Genomic DNA, 20,302 nt, shown 5'->3' on the forward strand with positions numbered 1-20,302 from the left:
CAACGCTTCAAATAAGTCTAAACTAAACCTAAAGACTCTTCACACAGTTTTTACAGATTCTAGTCACTCAGTGGTTCATCTACAAGTTCATAAAAGGAAATCTATAAACACTCGTATATATATATCTCTCCCAGACATATACGTCAGTTAATTTGAGGAATCATTTTAATTTAGCTGTGATCTGTTTTTGGTTCCCAAACTACAGTGACAGTGTGTACTCTCTGAGAAATACTAGTACTTTCTACTACTACTACTACTACTACTGCTAGTACTGCTAGTACTGCTATTATTATTATTTCGGTGTCTTTGTGACTTGGTTCTGAGTTATAAACTGTTTATTATATCAGGAACCAAACCAACATCAAACATGCAGCTGTAACAAACTGCAGTGAACTGATCTGGCTGATGCTTCTGTCTCTTCCTCGTCTTCCAGTTTGTTTGTGTGGAAATCCCAGTGAGGCAGCGTCACCCGGTCCGGTCTGATCCGGTCTGATCCGGTCTGATCCAGATCCTCGTCCTGTAATGCTGCATCATCTCTGCTGACTCTTCAGTCCCTTTACCTGGAGGCAGACAGTCTGTCTGCTCCTCAGAGACAAACCATCCTCAGCTCTAACCTTCAGCTGCAGACCAGAGGAGCGAGCCGGGCGGTCCGGCTGCAGGCGGACTCTCACCGCCGCCGGGGGTCGAACCCGCGACTCTTCTGTTACGGGACGGCCTCTGTCTCCCTGAAGCCCCCCGCCCTTCACCCTGAAGTTAACAGTACTGTCTTTTATTGTGATGTAGTTCTTCTTGCACATGATCTTGTAACATACGCCGTCTGTGGAGGTGAAGTCAGAAGTGTTTTGTGTGAGGATGAAGAAAACCTCTTTGTGTTGAAAGATTATAGATTTGTCTAGAAGTTGTACAAAAAGAGCCAAAATATGAGAAAAAAGTGCAGTTTTACAAAACCATAACCTCTTGGTAGCTGTATGATGTAGCTGTTCCAGTGTTCGGTCCCATGGTACGTGCCTTCCAACCAACTCTACCAAACATTTGATAAGACGTTATTTATAACTGTGGTGCTATGAAACGTGCTACTATAGGGCTTTTGCAATGGATGATGAATATTGTTTGTGTTGTCTTTTTGTTTTTTAATCTTGTACTGTATGATGATGCAATCACATCTGAAGCTGTCTGGAAAAACATTTCAATGCATGGAACTGAGCAGCCACATCAGGCATTAAAGGGAAATTACAACCAAAACAGTTTGATTTGAGCTGTGAAGCAGGAGGAGCTTCGGCTGCGGCATCGAACCTGTGAGCGTTCTGTCACGGGACGCTCCGTCACGGGACGCTCCGTCTGCCCGCCTGCTGAGGGGGTTTTTAAAGCGGCACCAGGCCGCTTCGCTCGCTGGCGCCCCCGGGCGGCGGCAGGAGGGAACTGTGTGAATTTTGAGGACTTCATTACCCAGAAATCCTGTGCGGTGACATCAGTCTGTGGTTCAGTAGAGAAGAAGCTGCATAATATAAAGAGTTTGATCCAAGATGAGAGTAACATGTGAGAAGTGTCAACGCTGCTCTGCAAAATGAAAGCACAAAACTAACGACGACTTTTTAAAGTATAAAACTCTGAATAAGACTCTTTACAGACTTTAGAGATACTGAAGGATGAACTTCAAGATTTTTTCCCCCCCAAAACTGATATCTATCGTGTTTTGGAAATGGAACTCTTCAATTTCTCTTCTAAATTTTCCCCCAAATTGTGGTTTAAATAATGCAGTACGATCATTCATGGTTCTGATTGAATTAACGTAGCAGCTGGATTCTGTTGGGCAGTGAGAAGCTGTCAGGTGATCTGAAGCCTCCTGCAGCTCAGCTCAGGCAGGAGACAGGAAGTTCTTCTTCTTCTTTAGCAGGAAACCAGCAGGACATTTCTGTTACAAATAAAGTGATTTGTCTGCTAAAACACTGAAGGTGGATATTATTATTATTATTGATTTTATTTAGACAGGGCAGAGGCGAGGACTCGAGTCCAAGTTTTAATTGCTTGAGACTTGACTTGCTGCATGAAGAGAAGACTTGAGACTTGACTTGACTTGGGTTCTGGTGACTTGGGACTCGACTCTGACTTGTACTTTGATGACTTGAAAAGGTTTCTAAAGTCTTGACTTGAGATCTTGTGTTTGTGTAAATGACTTAGATTGAAAGTGATGAGATTTGTTCCAGCGGACGACTGAATTTAAATTCTGTTTTCTGAATTTGTATGGAATGATTGAATTTATTGAAGTTGAAACTGATTATAGAAATCAAACTCATGATGCTCTTACCAAGTTTTTATCCTATTAAAACCATATTGCATTGAAAAGTCCTAGATATTTAGTTTTCTTTAAGATATTAAATTGATACTGGACTCTTGATTTGTTCTGACTTGACTTGCTGTTCTACATTTAGACTTGAGACTTGACTTTAATGACTTGGACTTGACTTGGTAATCTACATTTAGACTTGGGACTTGACTTGAGACTTGAGCCTCAAGACTTTAGACTGACTTGAGACTTGAGTGAAGTTGACTTGGTCAGACCTCTGAGACAATGCACAATAAAACATGAGTCTCAAAAATATTGAGAGCTGATGTGTTGTAGCAGATTTAGCTGCAGCTAGTTTCTCGTTCTTGGACAGAATAAATAAATAAATAAATAAATAAATACAACACAAAGTCCAAAAGAAAGAAGAACTGGTTCTGGAGTCCAGCAGCAGCGGTGGCTTCTGTCCTGCTCACAGGATGAAGTGATAAACACTCTGGACTCGTCTCACTCGTGTCTTTTGGATTTTGAAGAAAATCGTCTCTGAACTGAAGCTCAGCAGGACAGAGATGAGGTTTTGAGCTGGACGGGTCTGAGTGTCTGAGTGTTTGAGTGTCTGAGTGTTTGAGTGTCTGAGTGTTTGAGTGTCTGAGTGTTTGAGTGTCTGAGTGTTTGAGTGTCTGAGTGTCTGAGTGTTTGAGTGTCTGAGTGTCTGAGTGTCTGAGTGTCTGAGTGTTTGAGTGTCTGAGTGTCTGAGTGTTTGAGTGTCTGAGTGTCTGAGTGTTTGAGTGTCTGAGTGTTTGAGTGTCTGAGTGTCTGAGTGTCTGAGTGTCTGAGTGTTTGAGTGTCTGAGTGTTTGAGTGTCTGAGTGTCTGAGTGTCTGAGTGTCTGAGTGTCTGAGTGTCTGAGTGTTTGAGTGTCTGAGTGTCTGAGTGTTTGAGTGTCTGAGTGTCTGAGTGTCTGAGTGTCTGAGTGTCTGAGTGTCTGAGTGTCTGAGTGTTTGAGTGTTTGAGTGTCTGAGTGTCTGAGTGTTTGAGTGTTTGAGTGTTTGAGTGTCTGAGTGTCTGAGTGTTTGAGTGTCTGAGTGTCTGAGTGTTTGAGTGTCTGAGTGTCTGAGTGTTTGAGTGTCTGAGTGTTTGAGTGTCTGAGTGTCTGAGTGTTTGAGTGTCTGAGTGTCTGAGTGTTTGAGTGTTTGAGTGTTTGAGTGTCTGAGTGTTTGAGTGTCTGAGTGTCTGAGTGTTTGAGTGTCTGAGTGTTTGAGTGTTTGAGTGTCTGAGTGTTTGAGTGTCTGAGTGTTTGAGTGTCTGAGTGTTTTCTCAGTAACACTAAAGTTTTCACCTTTATCTGTATGAGATCTGGTTGAATATTTTATTCCTTGCAACAATTTTGATAGATCATTTTCATGCCAAAACATTTCATAAAGTAGGTTATTTAATTATTCCAAAAAAATAAAATAAAAATACTACTACTACTAGTACTAATAATAATAATAATCCTGGTTTCAGTGGAGAGTTTTAGTGTCTAAATGTTTCAGAGGCTTTTCACTGACAAGAAGAAAACTGCAGGAAACTTTGAGGATTTTTTGGCGTGAAAATGTCAAATTTAAAGATCCTGAATATCGGCACAAAGAATCGACTATCAGCAGCTTAAATAAAAAAATATATAGCCTACAGTATATTGGTGTATGAATTTTTAGGTCAAACTGAATCTGTAAAAATGAAGGTAAAGAACATATTACAAGGAAAATACGAAAAGTAAAAAAGGATTAGAGGAAATACATTACAAATATATACAGACATTTAATTTAGACAATAAATTTACAGTTGAATAAAACAAGATGAACAAAAGCAGGAAATTGAACTCAGACACTGAAGACATTTCTGATGTTTTGATATTGATGCCAGTAGATAAATTCAATATAATTTTCCAAACAACGCTAATAAATGCATGAAACGTGGATTTATATCTGTGAATGAACATTTTCCAAAATAAAATAAACAAGTTTACTATATATTGATGAATTGAATGGGAGTTAATAAAGTGTCAAAATGTGAGATTTCAATATCTGTTCATATTCTGTCAATTAAAAACATTTTCACATTCGTCCAGAAACGTTCAGGAGATGTTCTGTAGTCTCTGTTCCATCAGACACATCAACTTATTTTATTCTATTTTCTTTCTTTATTTTTTTTTTATCTCTTTATCATCCACAATTCAAATGTTACTGTACAGAATATAATACAAACAGAAAGTTGTATCAGTCATAATATAAACATTCTTAAGTAGATAAATTCTTCAAATTCTTAAGTAGACTAAGATGGAAAAAAAATCACAGTATGTAAACAATAATATTAAAACAAACAAAAGACAACATGGAGAAGAGCTAAAAGAAAACAGGAGAAACAAAAACAAAACCATTCAAGTCATTTAATTAATTACATTTAATTAAATGTAATTAAATTTAATTTCTTTTCGTTTAATCTAATTTAATCTCATCTCATCTCATCTCATCTAATTGAATTGAACTGAATTTCGTTTCGTTTCGTTTCGTTTCGTTTCGTTCCGTTTCGTTTCGTTTCGTTTCGTTTCGTTTCGTTTCCAGTTCGTTGTACTTCCTCTCCAGACCAGCAGGTGGCAGTGACGCACACACACGGCGCATGCGCGTCCCGGCCTGTTAGCTGTCATGGCGGCTCCCTGTCAGAGGTTTACTTCATGGTGACAGTGAGCTACAGACGAACTGGTCCGTGTTTCAGGATGAGCTGAGAGAAGAAGCAGGAAGTTTCCAGGTGAGTTTCCCGTCAGACCGCAGCTCGTGAAGCTCGTGAAGCTCGTGAAGCTCGTGAAGCTCGTGAAGCTCGTGAAGCTCTTTGTTCCTGCAGCTCGCGACTCTTCAGCGAGCTTCCCGTGACTTATCCCGATACGTTCTGTTCTCCCGTATGGAGAGACGTCACGCCGAACTTCATTCAAAAATGTTTTTATTACCTGCTACCTGGTAGTGACACCTGGTACAACAGAACTTTAAGGCCTTTTCTGAATTGACAGCTGTCACTGATAAATTCGGCGTACATATAATCCACCAAGCAGCTCTCATTTCAATTACATTTTATTTCATGTAGTTGGTTCGGCTGTCATTCCTGCTATCTTCTTCCACCGTGGAGCTCGGCAGCAAACAGCGAACCAACTCTGAAAGTCGTATTTTAACTTAACTAAATTATGTGTTGTGGATTATCTTCAAGCCGAATTTACCATCAGACTCTAGCGAATCGTCCAAGCTCTTCCGCGGTGTGTCCAGTGCCGATGAGCAAGGCAGCAGTGATTTACCAGACTTTTGAATGGAGTGTGGCGTGGCCCTCTGTCCGTACAGGGGAACAGGAGGTCGTGGGGGGGGGGCGAGCCGTGCCGCTTCCCTGACAGCTGCGAACTGAAAACACGTTACCTGTTATCCTGTCTGTCAGAACTAAGCTCTGGTTAATGACTCAGAGTTAATTCAGCTGGAAGTGTAATGACAGGAAACACATGGAGTAACCACCTAACACTTAAATCTATTACTGCATTGAATTCAGTTATCATCTATATATATATTACTCATTATATATGTACTGTAGTTGTTACTCTACTGTTGTTTCTCCAGTCACAAGTCAGTTTCAAGTCAGATCCAACACAAAAGGTCAAGTGTCAAGTCCCAACACAGCAGGTCAAAATACACAAACTCCACATGTATAGTGTTGTAGTCACTGCACATTCAGTCTGAACACAGGCAGGTGTGTGTGTGTAGTATTGTACATGATGTATCCAATCTAGTAAAATTATGATGTATAGTATGTACATGATGTAGTTAATGATGTATATAAAGTATGTAGGCTATATGGCGTAGTATAGGATGTATATGATGTGTGTGTGTGTGTGTGTATGTGTATATAAAGTATATGTAGATATATATGTAGTATGTATATATGATGTAGTATGTATGATGCTATGTAAAGCCCTTTGAGACATGCTTGTGATAAAGTGTGATAGAAATAAACAAGACTAGACATAAAGAAAGAGATTCACTTCAAAACAATCCAGCAGCAGGACTAGTTTTTATATATCATCAGAATCTGCTGTGTCGGCGTTCCTTTATGTGCTAGAAGTGATTTTCAGACTGTTCCTCCAGACAGGCAGTGAATGGAGAGAGAAAAAAACACAATTCTCCAGTCTGCTCTACCGGAGCAACAGATCACAGAATCACTGATCTGGGGTTTTATCATGAGGAAGAGACACAACAAGACTCTACCAGAGGAGCACAGAGCTTCACAGTCTGTTCTGCTCCTCAGATATGAGTGTTGTGGCCCGTCTGGTCCGGAGGGCGCGGCCGCTCGCCCGGCTCGACCCGGCGCCGCTCGGCGGCGTCCCGCCCCCCCTATGCTCCGCCCCCCTGGCCCCGCCCCTCCTCTGCCCCGCCCCCCTGGCCCCGCCCCTCCTCCAGCTCAGCAGGAGCCTCGCCGCCAAACAGGTGAGACGGCTGGATCCGGGTCAGAGAGAGAGGAGGAGGCTTCGCTCTTCTCTGGCTTTAAAATTTTATTTGGATTTCATGATTTCCTTTTCAAATCTCTCTAGATCAGAATATCGTTCTTCATGATGTTTTGCAGATTAATTGAAACTGAAACTGAAAATCTGAAAATTCATCAACACATTGTGACATGTCAGACTGCCCGGCCCAGAGGGGGAACGACTCACTGCTGCCGTCTTTAATATTCTGCCTTGTGTTTCCAGTTCAAAGGTCAGAAGAAGGTTCAGAAGAGCCAGAAGGTCAAACCTAAAGCCAACAAACAGGAAGTGGAGATCAGACAGAGGATGACGGCGGCGGCGCTCGCTCAGGCCATGAACAGAGACTTCGGTAAGAGACTGAGGGAAGAGAAGAGAGGAGGAGGAGGGATGATGATGGATGGTGGATGGATGGATGATTGATGGATGATCGCTGATGGATGATGGATGGATGGATGATGGATGGATGCATGATGGATGGGATGGATGATGGATGGATGGATGCATGCATGATGGATGATGGATGGATGATGAATGGATGGATGGATGGATGATGTATGGATGATGAACGGATGGATGATTGATGGATGGATGGATGGATGTATGATGGATGGATGATGGATGGATTGATGGATGATGTATGGATGGATGTGTGGATGGATGATAGATGGATGGATGGATGATGGATGGATGATAGATGGATGGATGTATGGATGGATGATAGATGGATGGATGTATGGATGGATGATGTATGGATGATGGATGGATTGATGATGATGGATGGATGATGGATGGATGGATGATAGATGGATGGATGATGAACGGATGGATGATTGATGGATGGATGGATGGATTGATGGATGATGGATGGATTGATGGATGGATGATGAACACATGGATGATTGATGGATGGATGGATTGATGGATGATGGATGATGGATGGATGGATGGATTGATGGATGATGGATGGATTGATGGATGATGAATGATGGATGATGAATGATGGATGGATGATGGATGGATGGATGGATGATGGATGGATGATGGATGGATGGATGATGGATGATGGATGGATGGATGATGAATGGATGATGAACAGATGGATGATGGATGGATGGATTGAATGGATGGATGGATGATGGATGGATGGATTGATGGATGATGATGGATGATGGATGACGGATGGATGGTGATACTAACTGGTGAGTGTGTCTCAGATCACGTGTTGGAGGCGCTCCTCAACACGGAGGTGGACCTGGACTCGTTGGAGCCGGACTCGGTGCTGGAGGAGCGCTGGATCAAGGAGGCGGTGATCCGGTCCGGGATGAAGTTCAGATGGGCCAAACTGAGCGAGAGCAGAGAGCGAGAGAACAGAGACGTGGAGAGAAGGTGCAGAGCTGCTCCCTGACGCTCAATATGGAAAACAGATTATTACAGCCTGTTGTATCAGAAAATATCTCATTATAGCAAACATATTCAGTAATTAATTTGAGGAGGATGGCCTGTGTTAAAAGGGAATCAGCTCAGTTTAAGAACTCACATACAATTTGGGCGTTTTTCTTACTTGAAAGATTTTCCATGGTCATTATCTGACAAAACACCGTGAACACCGGCTTTAAACAGGAGATCTGTATAAATAAAACCATATAAATAAAGTTATTATTATTATTATTATAATTGTTAGCAGCAGTGGTAGTAGTTCTATTAGTGTTGTACAAAGTAATATTGAATAGTTCCTACATTTGGTTTTTGAGTTGAGAGTAAAGTTCTCCGGTTCTGGTCTTGATGCGGTTCTCGTCCCGGCAGACCCCCGGCGGACCCGGCGCACCTGGAGCCCCGCCCCCCTGTGGTCACCATCATGGGCCACGTGGATCATGGGAAAACCACACTGCTGGACAGTCTGAGGAGGAGCCAGGTGGCGTCTGGGGAGGCAGGAGGCATCACCCAGCACATCGGAGCCTTCCTGGGTCAGAACTGCTGCTGCTGCTGATGATGATGATGATGATGATGATGATGATGATAAGTCTGACTGTCTGTCCAGATAATTAACAGTCAGTTTTCTCCCTCCAGTCCAGCTGCCTACAGGAGAGAAGATCACCTTCCTGGACACTCCGGGCCACGCCGCCTTTTCCTCCATGAGGGCCCGCGGAGCCAGCGCCACCGACATTGTGGTGCTGGTCGTGGCGTCGGACGACGGCGTGATGAACCAGACGGTCGAGTCCATCCGACACGCCAGGAACGCCCAAGGTGCTGCTGCGCTTCATACTGTCACTGTGTCTGTGTTTCTACTGTGTTTCTACTGTGTTTCCACTGTGTTTCCACTGTGTTTCCACTGTGTTTCCTCTGTGTTTCCACTGTGTTTCTACTGTGTTTCCACTGTGTTTCCACTGTGTTTCCACTGTTTCTACTGTGTTTCCACTGTGTTTCCACTGTGTTTCCACTGTTTCTACTGTGTTTCCACTGTGTTTCCACTGTGTTTCCACTGTTTCTACTGTGTTTCTACTGTGTTTCTACTGTGTTTCCACTGTTTCCACTGTTTCCACTGTGTTTCCACTGTGTTTCCACTGTGTTTCCACTGTTTCTACTGTGTTTCCACTGTGTTTCCACTGTTTCTACTGTGTTTCCACTGTGGTTCCACTGTTTCTACTGTGTTTCCACTGTGTTTCCACTGTGTTTCCACTGTTTCTACTGTGTTTCCACTGTGTTTCCACTGTGTTTCCACTGTTTCTACTGTGTTTCCACTGTGTTTCCTCTGTGTTTCCACTGTGTTTCCACTGTGTTTCCACTGTTTCTACTGTGTTTCCACTGTGTTTCCACTGTGTTTCCACTGTGTTTCCACTGTTTCTACTGTGTTTCCACTGTGGTTCCACTGTTTCTACTGTGTTTCCACTGTGTTTCCACTGTGTTTCCACTGTTTCCACTGTGTTTCCACTGTGTTTCCACTGTGTTTCCTCTGTGTTTCCACTGTGTTTCCACTGTGTTTCTACTGTGTTTCCACTGTGTTTCCACTGTGTTTCCTCTGTGTTTCCACTGTGTTTCCTCTGTGTTTCCACTGTGTTTCCTCTGTGTTTCCACTGTGTTTCCACTGTGTTTCCACTGTGTTTCCACTGTTTCCACTGTGTTTCCACTGTGTTTCCACTGTGTTTCCACTGTTTCCACTGTGTTTCTACTGTGTTTCTACTGTGTTTCCACTGTGTTTCCACTGTGTTTCCTCTGTGTTTCCACTGTGTTTCTACTGTGTTTCCACTGTGTTTCCACTGTGTTTCTACTGTGTTTCTACTGTGTTTCCACTGTGTTTCTACTGTTTCCACTGTGTTTCTACTGTGTTTCTACTGTGTTTCTACTGTTTCCACTGTGTTTCTACTGTGTTTCTACTAGGGCTGGGCGATTAATCGAATTTTATTTTCGATTACGATTTTGGCTTCCCACGATTATGAAAACAAGAAAATCGAGATAAAACGATTTTTGTGCCTCATTCCGTTTAGCAATGTTGCTCTCGTTTTGTCTTGTGTTGTAAATCCAGCGCACCCCTTTCCTCCGCAACGGTGCGCTCCGCTCCGCCCCTCCTCCAAAGCCCAAACATGCTGTGGTATAGTTTCAGCTGGAGTCGGTAACAGAGAGCCGGCCGGCGCGTTTCTCCGTTTATTTTTAAACCTTCCTTGGTAGAAGATGACAGAAAGAGAGCCGTTGGTCGACAGGAAAGGTAAAAAAAAAAAAATCATTGGTGTGGAAACACTGTACAGACCCACGGTGCGTGTTCAATTGCACTGAAGCACTGCGACATGGTTAAATTACCTAATTCCACTAACGTTACTTAAATACCACGAGGTAACGTTAAAGTCACCTACCGTTTAAGTCTGTATGGCAGCGAAGACAAGTTACTGTCTACAAATCCCCATTACTGACTGTGGTATGTTAAGTTTCACTTTTGTTTTCACACCGCGAGACCCCAAATTACAGACGTGATGTGATGCGACATCAGTCAGTCAGGTGCCTCTGTTACCTGACTAAGTGACTGACTGAAAGAATATAGAGATATAGTTTACCAATATGTTGAATATTTTGCAGTAGGTTGTGACAGTGCACTACAACATAGTCGGTGTTATTTATTTTTTATATATTATTTATTTTAGTTATTTATTTATCTCATTTTTTTTACTTTTATTTATTTATTTATTTGCATTTATTTCTTTGTTTTTCAGTTCAATTATATTTAAAGTTCAAAGAAATCCAATGGTTTTTTTTTAAAAGTTCAATAAATGCATGATGTTCCCAAAGTCAATGAGTAATCGTGTTAAATAATCGTGATCTCAATATCAATCAAAATAATCGTGATTATGATTTTTGCCATAATCGTGCAGCCCTAGTTTCTACTGTGTTTCCACTGTGTTTCTACTGTGTTTCTACTGTGTTTCTACTGTGTTTCCACTGTTTCCACTGTGTTTCTACTGTGTTTCCACTGTGTTTCTACTGTTTCCACTGTGTTTCTACTGTGTTTCCACTGTGTTTCTACTGTGTTTCTACTGTGTTTCTACTGTGTTTCCACTGTGTTTCCACTGTGTTTCTACTGTGTTTCCACTGTTTCCACTGTGTTTCCACTGTGTTTCTACTGTTTCCACTGTGTTTCTACTGTGTTTCCACTGTGTTTCTACTGTTTCCACTGTGTTTCTACTGTTTCCACTGTGTTTCTACTGTGTTTCCACTGTTTCCACTGTGTTTCTACTGTGTTTCCACTGTTTCCACTGTGTTTCTACTGTTTCCACTGTGTTTCTACTGTGTTTCCACTGTGTTTCTACTGTTTCCACTGTGTTTCTACTGTGTTTCCACTGTTTCCACTGTGTTTCTACTGTGTTTCCACTGTTTCCACTGTGTTTCCACTGTGTTTCCACTGTGTTTCTACTGTTTCTACTGTGTTTCCACTGTGTTTCCACTGTTTCTACTGTGTTTCCACTGTGTTTCCACTGTGTTTCCACTGTTTCCACTGTGTTTCCACTGTGTTTCTACTGTGTTTCCACTGTGTTTCCACTGTGTTTCTACTGTGTTTCCACTGTGTTTCCACTGTGTTTCTACTGTGTTTCCACTGTGTTTCCACTGTGTTTCCACTGTGTTTCTACTGTGTTTCCACTGTTTCTACTGTTTCCACTGTGTTTCTACTGTGTTTCCACTGTTTCTACTGTGTTTCTACTCTGTTTCCACTGTTTCTACTATGTTTCCACTGTGTTTCTACTGTTTCCTCTGTTTCCACTGTTTCTACTGTGTTTCCACTGTGTTTCCACTGTGTTTCTAGTGTGTTACCACTGTTTCTACTGTGTTTCTACTCTGTTTCCACTGTTTCTACTATGTTTCCACTGTGTTTCCACTGTGTTTCTACTGTGTTTCCTCTGTGTTTCCACTGTTTCTACTGTGTTTCCACTGTGTTTCCACTGTGTTTCCACTGTGTTTCTACTGTGTTTCCAGTGTGTTTCTACTGTGTATCCACTGTGTTTCCAGTGTGTTTCCACTGTGTTTCCACTGTGTTTCCACTGTGTTTCTACTGTGTATCCACTGTGTTTCCACTGTGTATCCACTGTGTTTCCACTGTGTTTCCAGTGCCGATCATCGTGGCGGTGAATAAGTGCGACAAGCCTCAGGCGGATCCAGAGCGAGTGAAGCAGGAGCTGCTGGCTCATGATGTGGTGTGTGAGCAGTTTGGAGGAGACGTTCAGGCCATCCACGTCTCGGCTCTCAAGGTGACGCGCCGTGTCACGGGTCTCTACAGAGGATTAAAGGAATTAATCAAAGTGTAAAAGTAAGACGAGAGGCGGAAACAGTAACAGAAGGTTGTGTCTGCAGGGAGAGAACCTGGTGGCGCTGGCCGAGGCCACGGCGGCGCTGGCCGAGGTTCTGGAGCTGAAGGCCGACCCGTCCGGCCCGGTGGAGGGAACCATCATCGAGAGCCGCAGCGACAGAGGAAAAGGGTTCGTCTTTTACATTTACATCCTGTCCAATCACAGGACGGCACGGTGTCCCGGGTTCAAACCCACATGCTGCTGGAGTGACACCAAATCCAAAAGAAATCAAATCAGAAAGAGAATTTCCTTACAGGGCAACAGAGGAGTATCACTGATGTAAAGAGTAGTGCTGAAACGATTAGTCGAGTAAACCATCAGTCTACTGACAGAAAATACATTTTGATAATCGATTAATCATTTTAGTCATTTATCTTAACATGAAAAAAACATAAAAAAAATAACAAATATTTGCTGGTTCCTGCTTCACAAATGCTAAGATTTGCTGCTTTTCTCTGTTTCATATCATTATAAAATGAATACTAGGATCACTTTGGACTCTGGGAACTGTGATGGACATTTGCCATTATTTTTGACATTTTATAGACTAAATGAATAATTGATTAATTGAAAAAAGAATTGATAGATTAATTGATAATGAAAATAATCTTGCAGCCCTAGTAGAGTTTTGAAGGAGCTGTCAGGTTGATTGGAGCCTCCTGCTGAAGTGAAGAGCAAGACGCTGAACTCTCTCACTGAAATGTAAAGTTTGCGGTCGCTCCCTCCGTCAGACCCGTGACGACAGCCATCGTCCAGCAGGGGACGCTGAAGAAAGGCTGCGTTCTGGTGGCGGGGAAGACCTGGGCCAAAGTCCGCTTCCTGTTCGACGAGAACAGCCGGGTGGTGCCGGAGGCGGGGCCCGGCGCCGCCGTGGAGGTGGTGGGCTGGAAGGAGCTGCCGTCCGCCGGGGAGCAGATCCTGGAGGTGGAGTCAGAGGTGAGGGGAACGCATCACTTCCTGTGTGACCAGAAGACAAACCAGGACTCTCATGCAGCTGATGGGTGGCTTTTTCAGCCCAAACACATAACAAGGCAGTATGTTTGTGAAAATACTGTATAGTGTTTCATTAAGTGCTATACTTTTACAAAATGACTGCTGACACAAAAGTAAAGCGCAGTTTGGGTTAGGAGTCACCTTAATATCTTTGCCTATAAATTAGTTCTGTTTTTGAGGACAGAATCCTCTGTGGTTTTAAATATTAACTGTTGAATCTCAGGTAGCAATATTTTTTCAAAATGAGCAATAGATAAAAATGTGACCAGCCTTCATCCTGCTGTCGTCCGGGCAGCAAAGAGCGAGGGAGGCGGTGGACTGGCGCTGCTACCAGGAGGAGCAGCAGAAGCTGCAGGAGGAGCAGCAGGCTGTGGAGGCCAAGCAGAAACAACACCAGGAGAGCTACAGGAGGGAGAGGGAGGGCCTCGCTCACCTCAGCTGGAGGCAGAGGAAGGCGGCGCTCTACCGGGCCAACAAACAGACAGCCGCCATGAGACCCAGCGAGAGAGCAGAAAGAGAGGAGCTCGCTCTGCCGCTCATCATCAAAGGTAGAAGAGTCGCTGTCACTTCATTCACCCAGTAAATGTGTTTCCACCTGGTGATAACATGTCCTGTATGTGGATATCTCACCTGGATAAGGAAACTGCAAGGTGTAATGCATGAAATGTAATTCATACAGTGTGTTCACATTACTGAGAAAGTATCTGCCCACAGGGTTGAAACATCAGAGCAGGTACAACAGTTGAGACTGAGGGTAGAACTGTCGTGACCGAGGGTAGAAATGTCATCACCGAGGGTAGAACTGTCGTGACCGAGGATAGAACCGTCATTAATGAAGGTAGAAACATCGGCACAGAGGGTAGAATCGTCATCACCGAAGGTAGAAACGTCATCACCAAGGGTAGAACTGTCATCGAGGGTAGAAACATTGTCATGAGGTTAGAAATGTTGTCACCAAGGGTAGAACTGTCACCGAGGGTAGAACTGTCACCGAGGGTAGAAGCGCTGTCATTGAGGGTAGGAACGTCGTCACCTAGGGTAGAATCGTCATCATGAGGTTAGAAACAACATTACCGAGGGTAGAACCATCATCACCGAGGGTAGAACTGTCACCGAGGGTAGAAACGTCACCAAGGGTAGAAACGTCACCAAGGGTAGAACCATCGTCACCGAGGGTGATGTTTCTACCCTCGATGGCGACGTTTCTACCCTAGGTAGAACTGTCACAGAGGGTAGAAACGTCGCCATCGAGGGTAGAAACCGTCGTCACCAAGGGTAGAACTGTCACTGAGGGTAGGAACGTCGTCACTGAGGGTAGATCATCCTCACCGAACATCGTCATTGAGGGTAGAACCGTCATTACCGAAGGTAGAAACATCGTCACCGAGGGTAGAACCGTCATCACCGAAGGTAGAAACGACATCACTGAGGGTAGAACCGTCATCACCGAAGGTAGAAACGTCGTCACCAAGGGTAGAACCGTCGTCACCGAAGGTAGAAACGTCGTCACCGAAGGTAGAAACGTCGTCACCGAGGGTAGAAACGTCGTCACCGAAGGTAGAAACGTCGTCACCGAGGGTAGAAACGACGTCACCGAGGGTAGAAACGTCGTCACCGAGGGTAGAAACGTCGTCACCGAGGGTAGAAACGTCGTCACCGAGGGTAGAAACGACGTCACCGAGGGTAGAAACGTCGTCACCGAGGGTAGAAGCGACGTCACCGAGGGTAGAAACGACGTCACCGAGGGTAGAAACGTCGTCACCGAGGGTAGAAACGTCATCACTGAAGGTAGAAACGACGTCCCCGAAGGTAGAAACGTCGTCACCGAGGGTAGAAACGTCATCACCGAAGGTAGAAACGTCGTCACCGAGGGTAGAAACGTCATCACCGAAGGTAGAAACGTCGTCACCGAGGGTAGAAACGACGTCACCGAGGGTAGAAACGTCGTCACCGAGGGTAGAAACGTCGTCACCGAGGGTAGAAACGTCATCACCGAAGGTAGAAACGTTGTCACCGAGGGACCGAGGGTAGAAACGACGTCACCGAGGGTAGAAACGTCGTCACCGAGGGTAGAAACGTCGTCACCGAGGGTAGAAACGTCATCACTGAAGGTAGAAACGACGTCCCCGAAGGTAGAAACGTCGTCACCGAGGGTAGAAACGTCATCACCGAAGGTAGAAACGTTGTCACCGAGGGACCGAGGGTAGAAACGACATCACCGAGGGTAGAACCGTCGTCACCGAGGGTAGAACCGTCGTCACCGAGGGTAGAAACGTCGTCACCGAGGGTAGAAACGTCGTCACCGAAGGTAGAAACATCGTCACCCAGGGTAGAAACGTCATCACCGAAGGTAGAAATGTCGTCACCGAGCGTAGAAACGTCGTCACCGAAGGTAGAAACGTCGTCACCGAGGGTAGAAACGTCGTCACTGAAGGTAGAAACGTCATCACCGAAGGTAGAAACGTTGTCACCGAGGGACCGAGGGTAGAAACGTTGTCACCGAGGGACCGAGGGTAGAAACGTTGTCACCGAGGGACCGAGGGTAGAAACGTTGTCACCGAGGGACCGAGGGTAGAAACGTTGTCACCGAGGGTAGAACCGTCGTCACCGAGGGTAGAAACGACGTCGCCGAGGGTAGAAACGTCGTCGCCGAGGGTAGAACCGTCGTCACCGAGGGTAGAAACGACGTCACCCAGGGTAGAAACGTCGTCACCGAGGGTAGATCCGTCGTCATCGAGGGTAGAAACGTTGTCACCGAGGGTAGAAACGTCGTCACCCAGGGTAGAAACGTTGTGTAGAAACAGTTGACTTCTGTTATCCCGACCTTTGCCCTCTCACCTCCAGGAGATGTCGACGGCTCGGTGGAAGCCATCTTGAACATCCTGGACAGCTACGACGCTCAGGAGCAGTGTCAGATGGAGGTGGTTCACTTCGGCATCGGAGACGTCTCCGAAAACGACATCAGCATGGCGGAAACCTTCTCAGGTACAGCAGAATGTTTCCAGATCACTAACAAACTTCAGTCTTAACAGAAGGGTTAAAACTGGCTCCTGGGTCAAGGGTCAGAGGTCACGGCACCCAGACGGAGCAAATTAAAAGTTTTGTTCCATAATGAGATATCCACCATTTTAAAAAAGTGACACCCGCTCTCCTATATTGACAGTGAAGCAGATTACAGGTTAGTGTGGTCAGGATCATCTGAAGACATTTGCTTACAAAATAATTTGCTTTTTGAGGACAGAATCATTTGTGTTTTCCAGTGAATCCTTTATATATCCTTTTAAATATTCCAACACAATACATTAAAAACAGTGAAGAAACAAACTGCTGCATGTGGATGTTTTCCTTTTAATCATTTTCACGACAAAGCCCAACCCAACCCAAATAACAAGCAGTCCCCTAGAATTCACTGTTTTCTGCAGCATTTTATTCTTGTCAGCCTGGAAAAGCCTCTGAAACGGCATCAGACACTAAAACTCAGATATATAAAACTGAAAACCAATCAACAACCCAATATAACAGTGTGACCCCAGTGGAAACCAGACTGAAAAACAACATTAACAAACCAGGAAGAAGTCAAATGTTCAGCTCATGGAAGCATGCAGACTTTTGTGGAAAGTCCTGGAATTCTTAATCTGGAACCCTGTTCTCCCTCGTTACCATCAACACTGATTCCTCCTCCTGCAGGTTCTATCTACGGTTTCAACGTCGCTGCCAACAAGTCGATCCAGCAGCTGGCGTCCAGGAAGGGCGTCCCGCTCAAACTGCACAACGTCATCTACAAACTGATCGACGACCTGAAGGACGAGCTGAGCGGGAAACTGCCTGCTATGGTGACGGAGAACATCATCGGTACGTAAACGGTGATGAAAACACTCAGGTCCACATGGAGGGAAGTCAGCTCAGACTGAGCTGTTCATGAGACAGTACCCACAGACAGTCTTGTCTGTAGTTGTTGGACCCACAGACAGTATTGTCTCCAGTCAGCTGTCAGTTGAAGCAGCGAGCTCCGCTGCCTCTTGCTGCAACAATGAGTCCAAACTGTTTGTTAAAATATCTCAGGAATCAGGAAATCACAGAACTATTTTTCTCTGCCGCAGCACAGACCGCTGTGGGGTGAAAGGCGGTTCCTGGCGGAGTGATCCGGTTCTGGATGGTCAGGTCAGATCGTAAACAGTAGAGTTCGGTAGAAGACGATCCGCCAAGTGGAAACGGTCGGTGCCGCCGCTTTCCGGGTCGTGGAGAGAAATCCGTCGGTCGCTCTCCGTATCGTTTTCACAAACAGCTTCTCTGGAGATATTCTGACAAACAGTTTGGACTCACTGTTGCAGCAAGAGACAGCGGAGCTCGCTGCTTCAACTGACAGCTGACTGGAGACAATACTGTCTGTGGGTCCAACAACCACAGACAATACTGTCTGTGGGTCCAACAGCTACAGACAATACTGTCTGTGGGTCCAACAGCTACAGGAGGACCAGACTTGTTTCTCTTCCTGCTGTGACCTGTCGTCTCTCTGCTGCTCCAGGCGAAGCGTCGGTCCTCACCATGTTTGAGGTCACTGTGGGAAAGAAGAAGGTTCCGGTGGCGGGATGCCGAGTCCAGAAGGGGCAGCTGGACCGGCGCATGAAGTTCAGACTGATCCGCGGCCGGGAAACCGTCTGGGAGGGTGAGTTAGACCAGAACCACCTGGGACCTCAATATGTTGTCTGCAACTTCAGTGTTTGTTATTGCTGCTTTCTTGGCAGCTGTGTCTGAAACAGATTTTAACATGAATCATTTGATTCCTCTGCTGCTGAGCGGTCAGTCAGAATATCAGACCAGACTCAACTCATCCACCACCGGTGCGTAGCACGGCAGCCAGTTAGCGCCAGAACGCTCACCCCACATCAGCTATCTCAGTGGAGAGTAGAGGACCGAAAGAGCCAATTAGGTAACGAGGGATGATTAGGTGGCCATGATGGAAGGAAGGCCTGGTTGGGAATTTTGCCAGGGCACCGGGGTTACACCCCTACTCTTGCGATGAGTGCCGATGGGATCTTTATTGACCACAGAGTCAGGACCTCGGTTTAACGTCTCATCCGAAGGACGGTGCTCACTCACAGGACAGAGTCCCTGTCTCTGCCCTGGGGCATTGGGGATATTATTCTTGAGACCAGAGGGAAGAGCACCTCCTACTGGTCCTCCAACACCACTTCCAGCACCATGTGGTCTCCCATCCAAGGACTAACCACAGCCAGACCTGCTTAGCTTCCCAGACAAGCTAGCGATGTGATGCAGGAGCTATGGTGCTGGCTGTCAGTCTCTCTGCCAGGTAAACAGTATGTGTAGGAGACCAGTTCCTCCAGTCACCAGTAGAGACGGGACGATATCTGGAAACTTCATATCTCTCAATACAAAACATGTCAGTCCGTCTGTTGTGTCAGGAACATGAATGGTGATATCAGCTCCATGTTATTCTGCTGTCAGGAACATGAATGGTGATATCAGCTCCATGTTATTCTGCTGTCAGGAACATGAATGGTGATATCAGCTCCATGTTATTCTGCTGTCAGGAACATGAATGGTGATATCAGCTCCATGTTATTCTGCTGTCAGGAACATGAATGGTGATATCAGCTCCATGTTATTCTGCTGTCAGGAACATGAATGGTGATATCAGCTCCATGTTATTCTGCTGTAGTAATCACTAATGAGACTCTTGACCATCACAGTTTCACAAGCTCTCCATCCAAATTATATTATTGTCACTTTCTAATGACATTTTTAAATTGTTGTTTACATCCTAGCAGCCAATGGCATCGCTAGAAAGATTTGAGTCTCAGAAATAAACAGAATTCTGCAGTCAGACTTTGTTGTCACTGAACTTTTATTGATCACATGGTATCCTGGTTGTATTGATCCTGAACCTCAGATCATGTGACTCCCCGCCTCTTCGTCCTCAGGCTCTCTGACGGCGCTGAAGCATCATAAAGACGACGTGGCGGCGGTGAAGGCGGGGATGGAGTGCGGTCTGTCCGTCGACTCGGGCGTGGAGGTCCGAGTCGGAGACGCCGTCGTCTGCTACGAGGAGCTGGACGCTCCGCGGCGCACCGCCTGGGACCCGGGCTTCTGAGTACCCATGATCCTCTGCAGCTCACTGACTGGAGCGAGCCTGCTGTGAGAATATAATGTAAAACTATAATATGTTAATTTGTCACACGAACGTTTCATTCCCACCCAGACAGCTGTGACTGAATGGATGAAGTTGGATGTAAAGTGTAAATCTGTAAGTTATCATGGTGCATTTTTGATGTAAATGTCAGATTTTATTTTTGTTTGAACCATGAATACATCAGATTCACAGCATGTGAAGATCTGCTCAGACTGATGAACGACTCGGTTTGTTCTTCACTGCTTCAGTTCACAGAACAGACCGGAAAGATCAGAGAAACTCACCTGTCTGTAGGAAGCTGGAACAGGTTTTAAGAGGAAAAGAAAAGTCTGTCAGCTGGTTCTGTTTTCAGATGCAGAAACATGATGACATGCTTTAGACCACAGGTATTTGTTATTGGCTTTATTTAATCTGCAAATACCTGGCAACCCTGTTAGCAAATATGTTTTCCCTTTAAGTTGCTTCAGTCTCCTGAAGTCTTTCTCTGCAGATTCATGATGAATGAATGAACGCTGGTTGTTT

At 44.9% G+C, this 20,302-nt stretch overlaps 2 protein-coding genes across 3 annotated transcripts in view; both read left to right on the forward strand.

The window, feature by feature from the left end:
* The window catches only part of LOC139912442 (echinoderm microtubule-associated protein-like 6), a 63,157-nt gene extending 61,553 nt beyond the window's left edge, over positions 1-1,604 (forward strand). The window contains 1 exon segment of the mRNA XM_078282574.1: positions 434-1,604. Within this exon segment, the coding sequence (XP_078138700.1) occupies positions 434-458 (25 nt within the window). The 3' untranslated portion in view covers positions 459-1,604.
* A 3,369-nt stretch (positions 1,605-4,973) lies between these two features.
* Positions 4,974-20,284, forward strand: mtif2 (mitochondrial translational initiation factor 2). 2 transcript variants are annotated; one of them, XR_011784667.2, is made up of 14 exons: positions 4,974-5,067; positions 6,598-6,776; positions 7,037-7,160; positions 8,026-8,197; positions 8,615-8,775; positions 8,879-9,055; positions 12,398-12,537; positions 12,641-12,765; positions 13,368-13,572; positions 13,930-14,177; positions 16,474-16,614; positions 17,317-17,481; positions 18,155-18,295; positions 19,572-19,711. XR_011784667.2 is itself a non-coding variant. In XM_071900223.2 (14 exons), the coding sequence occupies exons 2-14, from the start codon at positions 6,600-6,602 to the stop codon at positions 19,739-19,741; spliced, it is 2,151 nt and encodes a 716-aa protein (XP_071756324.2). In that variant the 5' UTR covers positions 4,974-5,067; positions 6,598-6,599; the 3' UTR covers positions 19,742-20,284. The 2 variants fall into 2 exon arrangements, 1 of the variants encoding a protein (XP_071756324.2); XM_071900223.2 differs by having other exon boundaries at positions 13,925-14,177; positions 19,572-20,284.
* The last annotated feature ends 18 nt before the right edge of the window (positions 20,285-20,302 follow it).

Source organism: Centroberyx gerrardi, chromosome 3, assembly GCF_048128805.1.
Source record: "Centroberyx gerrardi isolate f3 chromosome 3, fCenGer3.hap1.cur.20231027, whole genome shotgun sequence".
Taxonomy (NCBI): Eukaryota; Metazoa; Chordata; class Actinopteri; order Beryciformes; family Berycidae; genus Centroberyx; species Centroberyx gerrardi.

Bases quoted from the DNA above. Each gene is read 5' to 3' on its own strand.
- mtif2 (XM_071900223.2), top strand. From the start codon at position 6,600: ATGAGTGTTGTGGCCCGTCTGGTCCGGAGGGCGCGGCCGCTCGCCCGG. The intron at 8,776-8,878 runs GTCAGAACTGCT...TTCTCCCTCCAG, and splicing joins GCACATCGGAGCCTTCCTGG to TCCAGCTGCCTACAGGAGAG. The intron at 16,615-17,316 runs GTACAGCAGAAT...CTCCTCCTGCAG, and splicing joins CATGGCGGAAACCTTCTCAG to GTTCTATCTACGGTTTCAAC.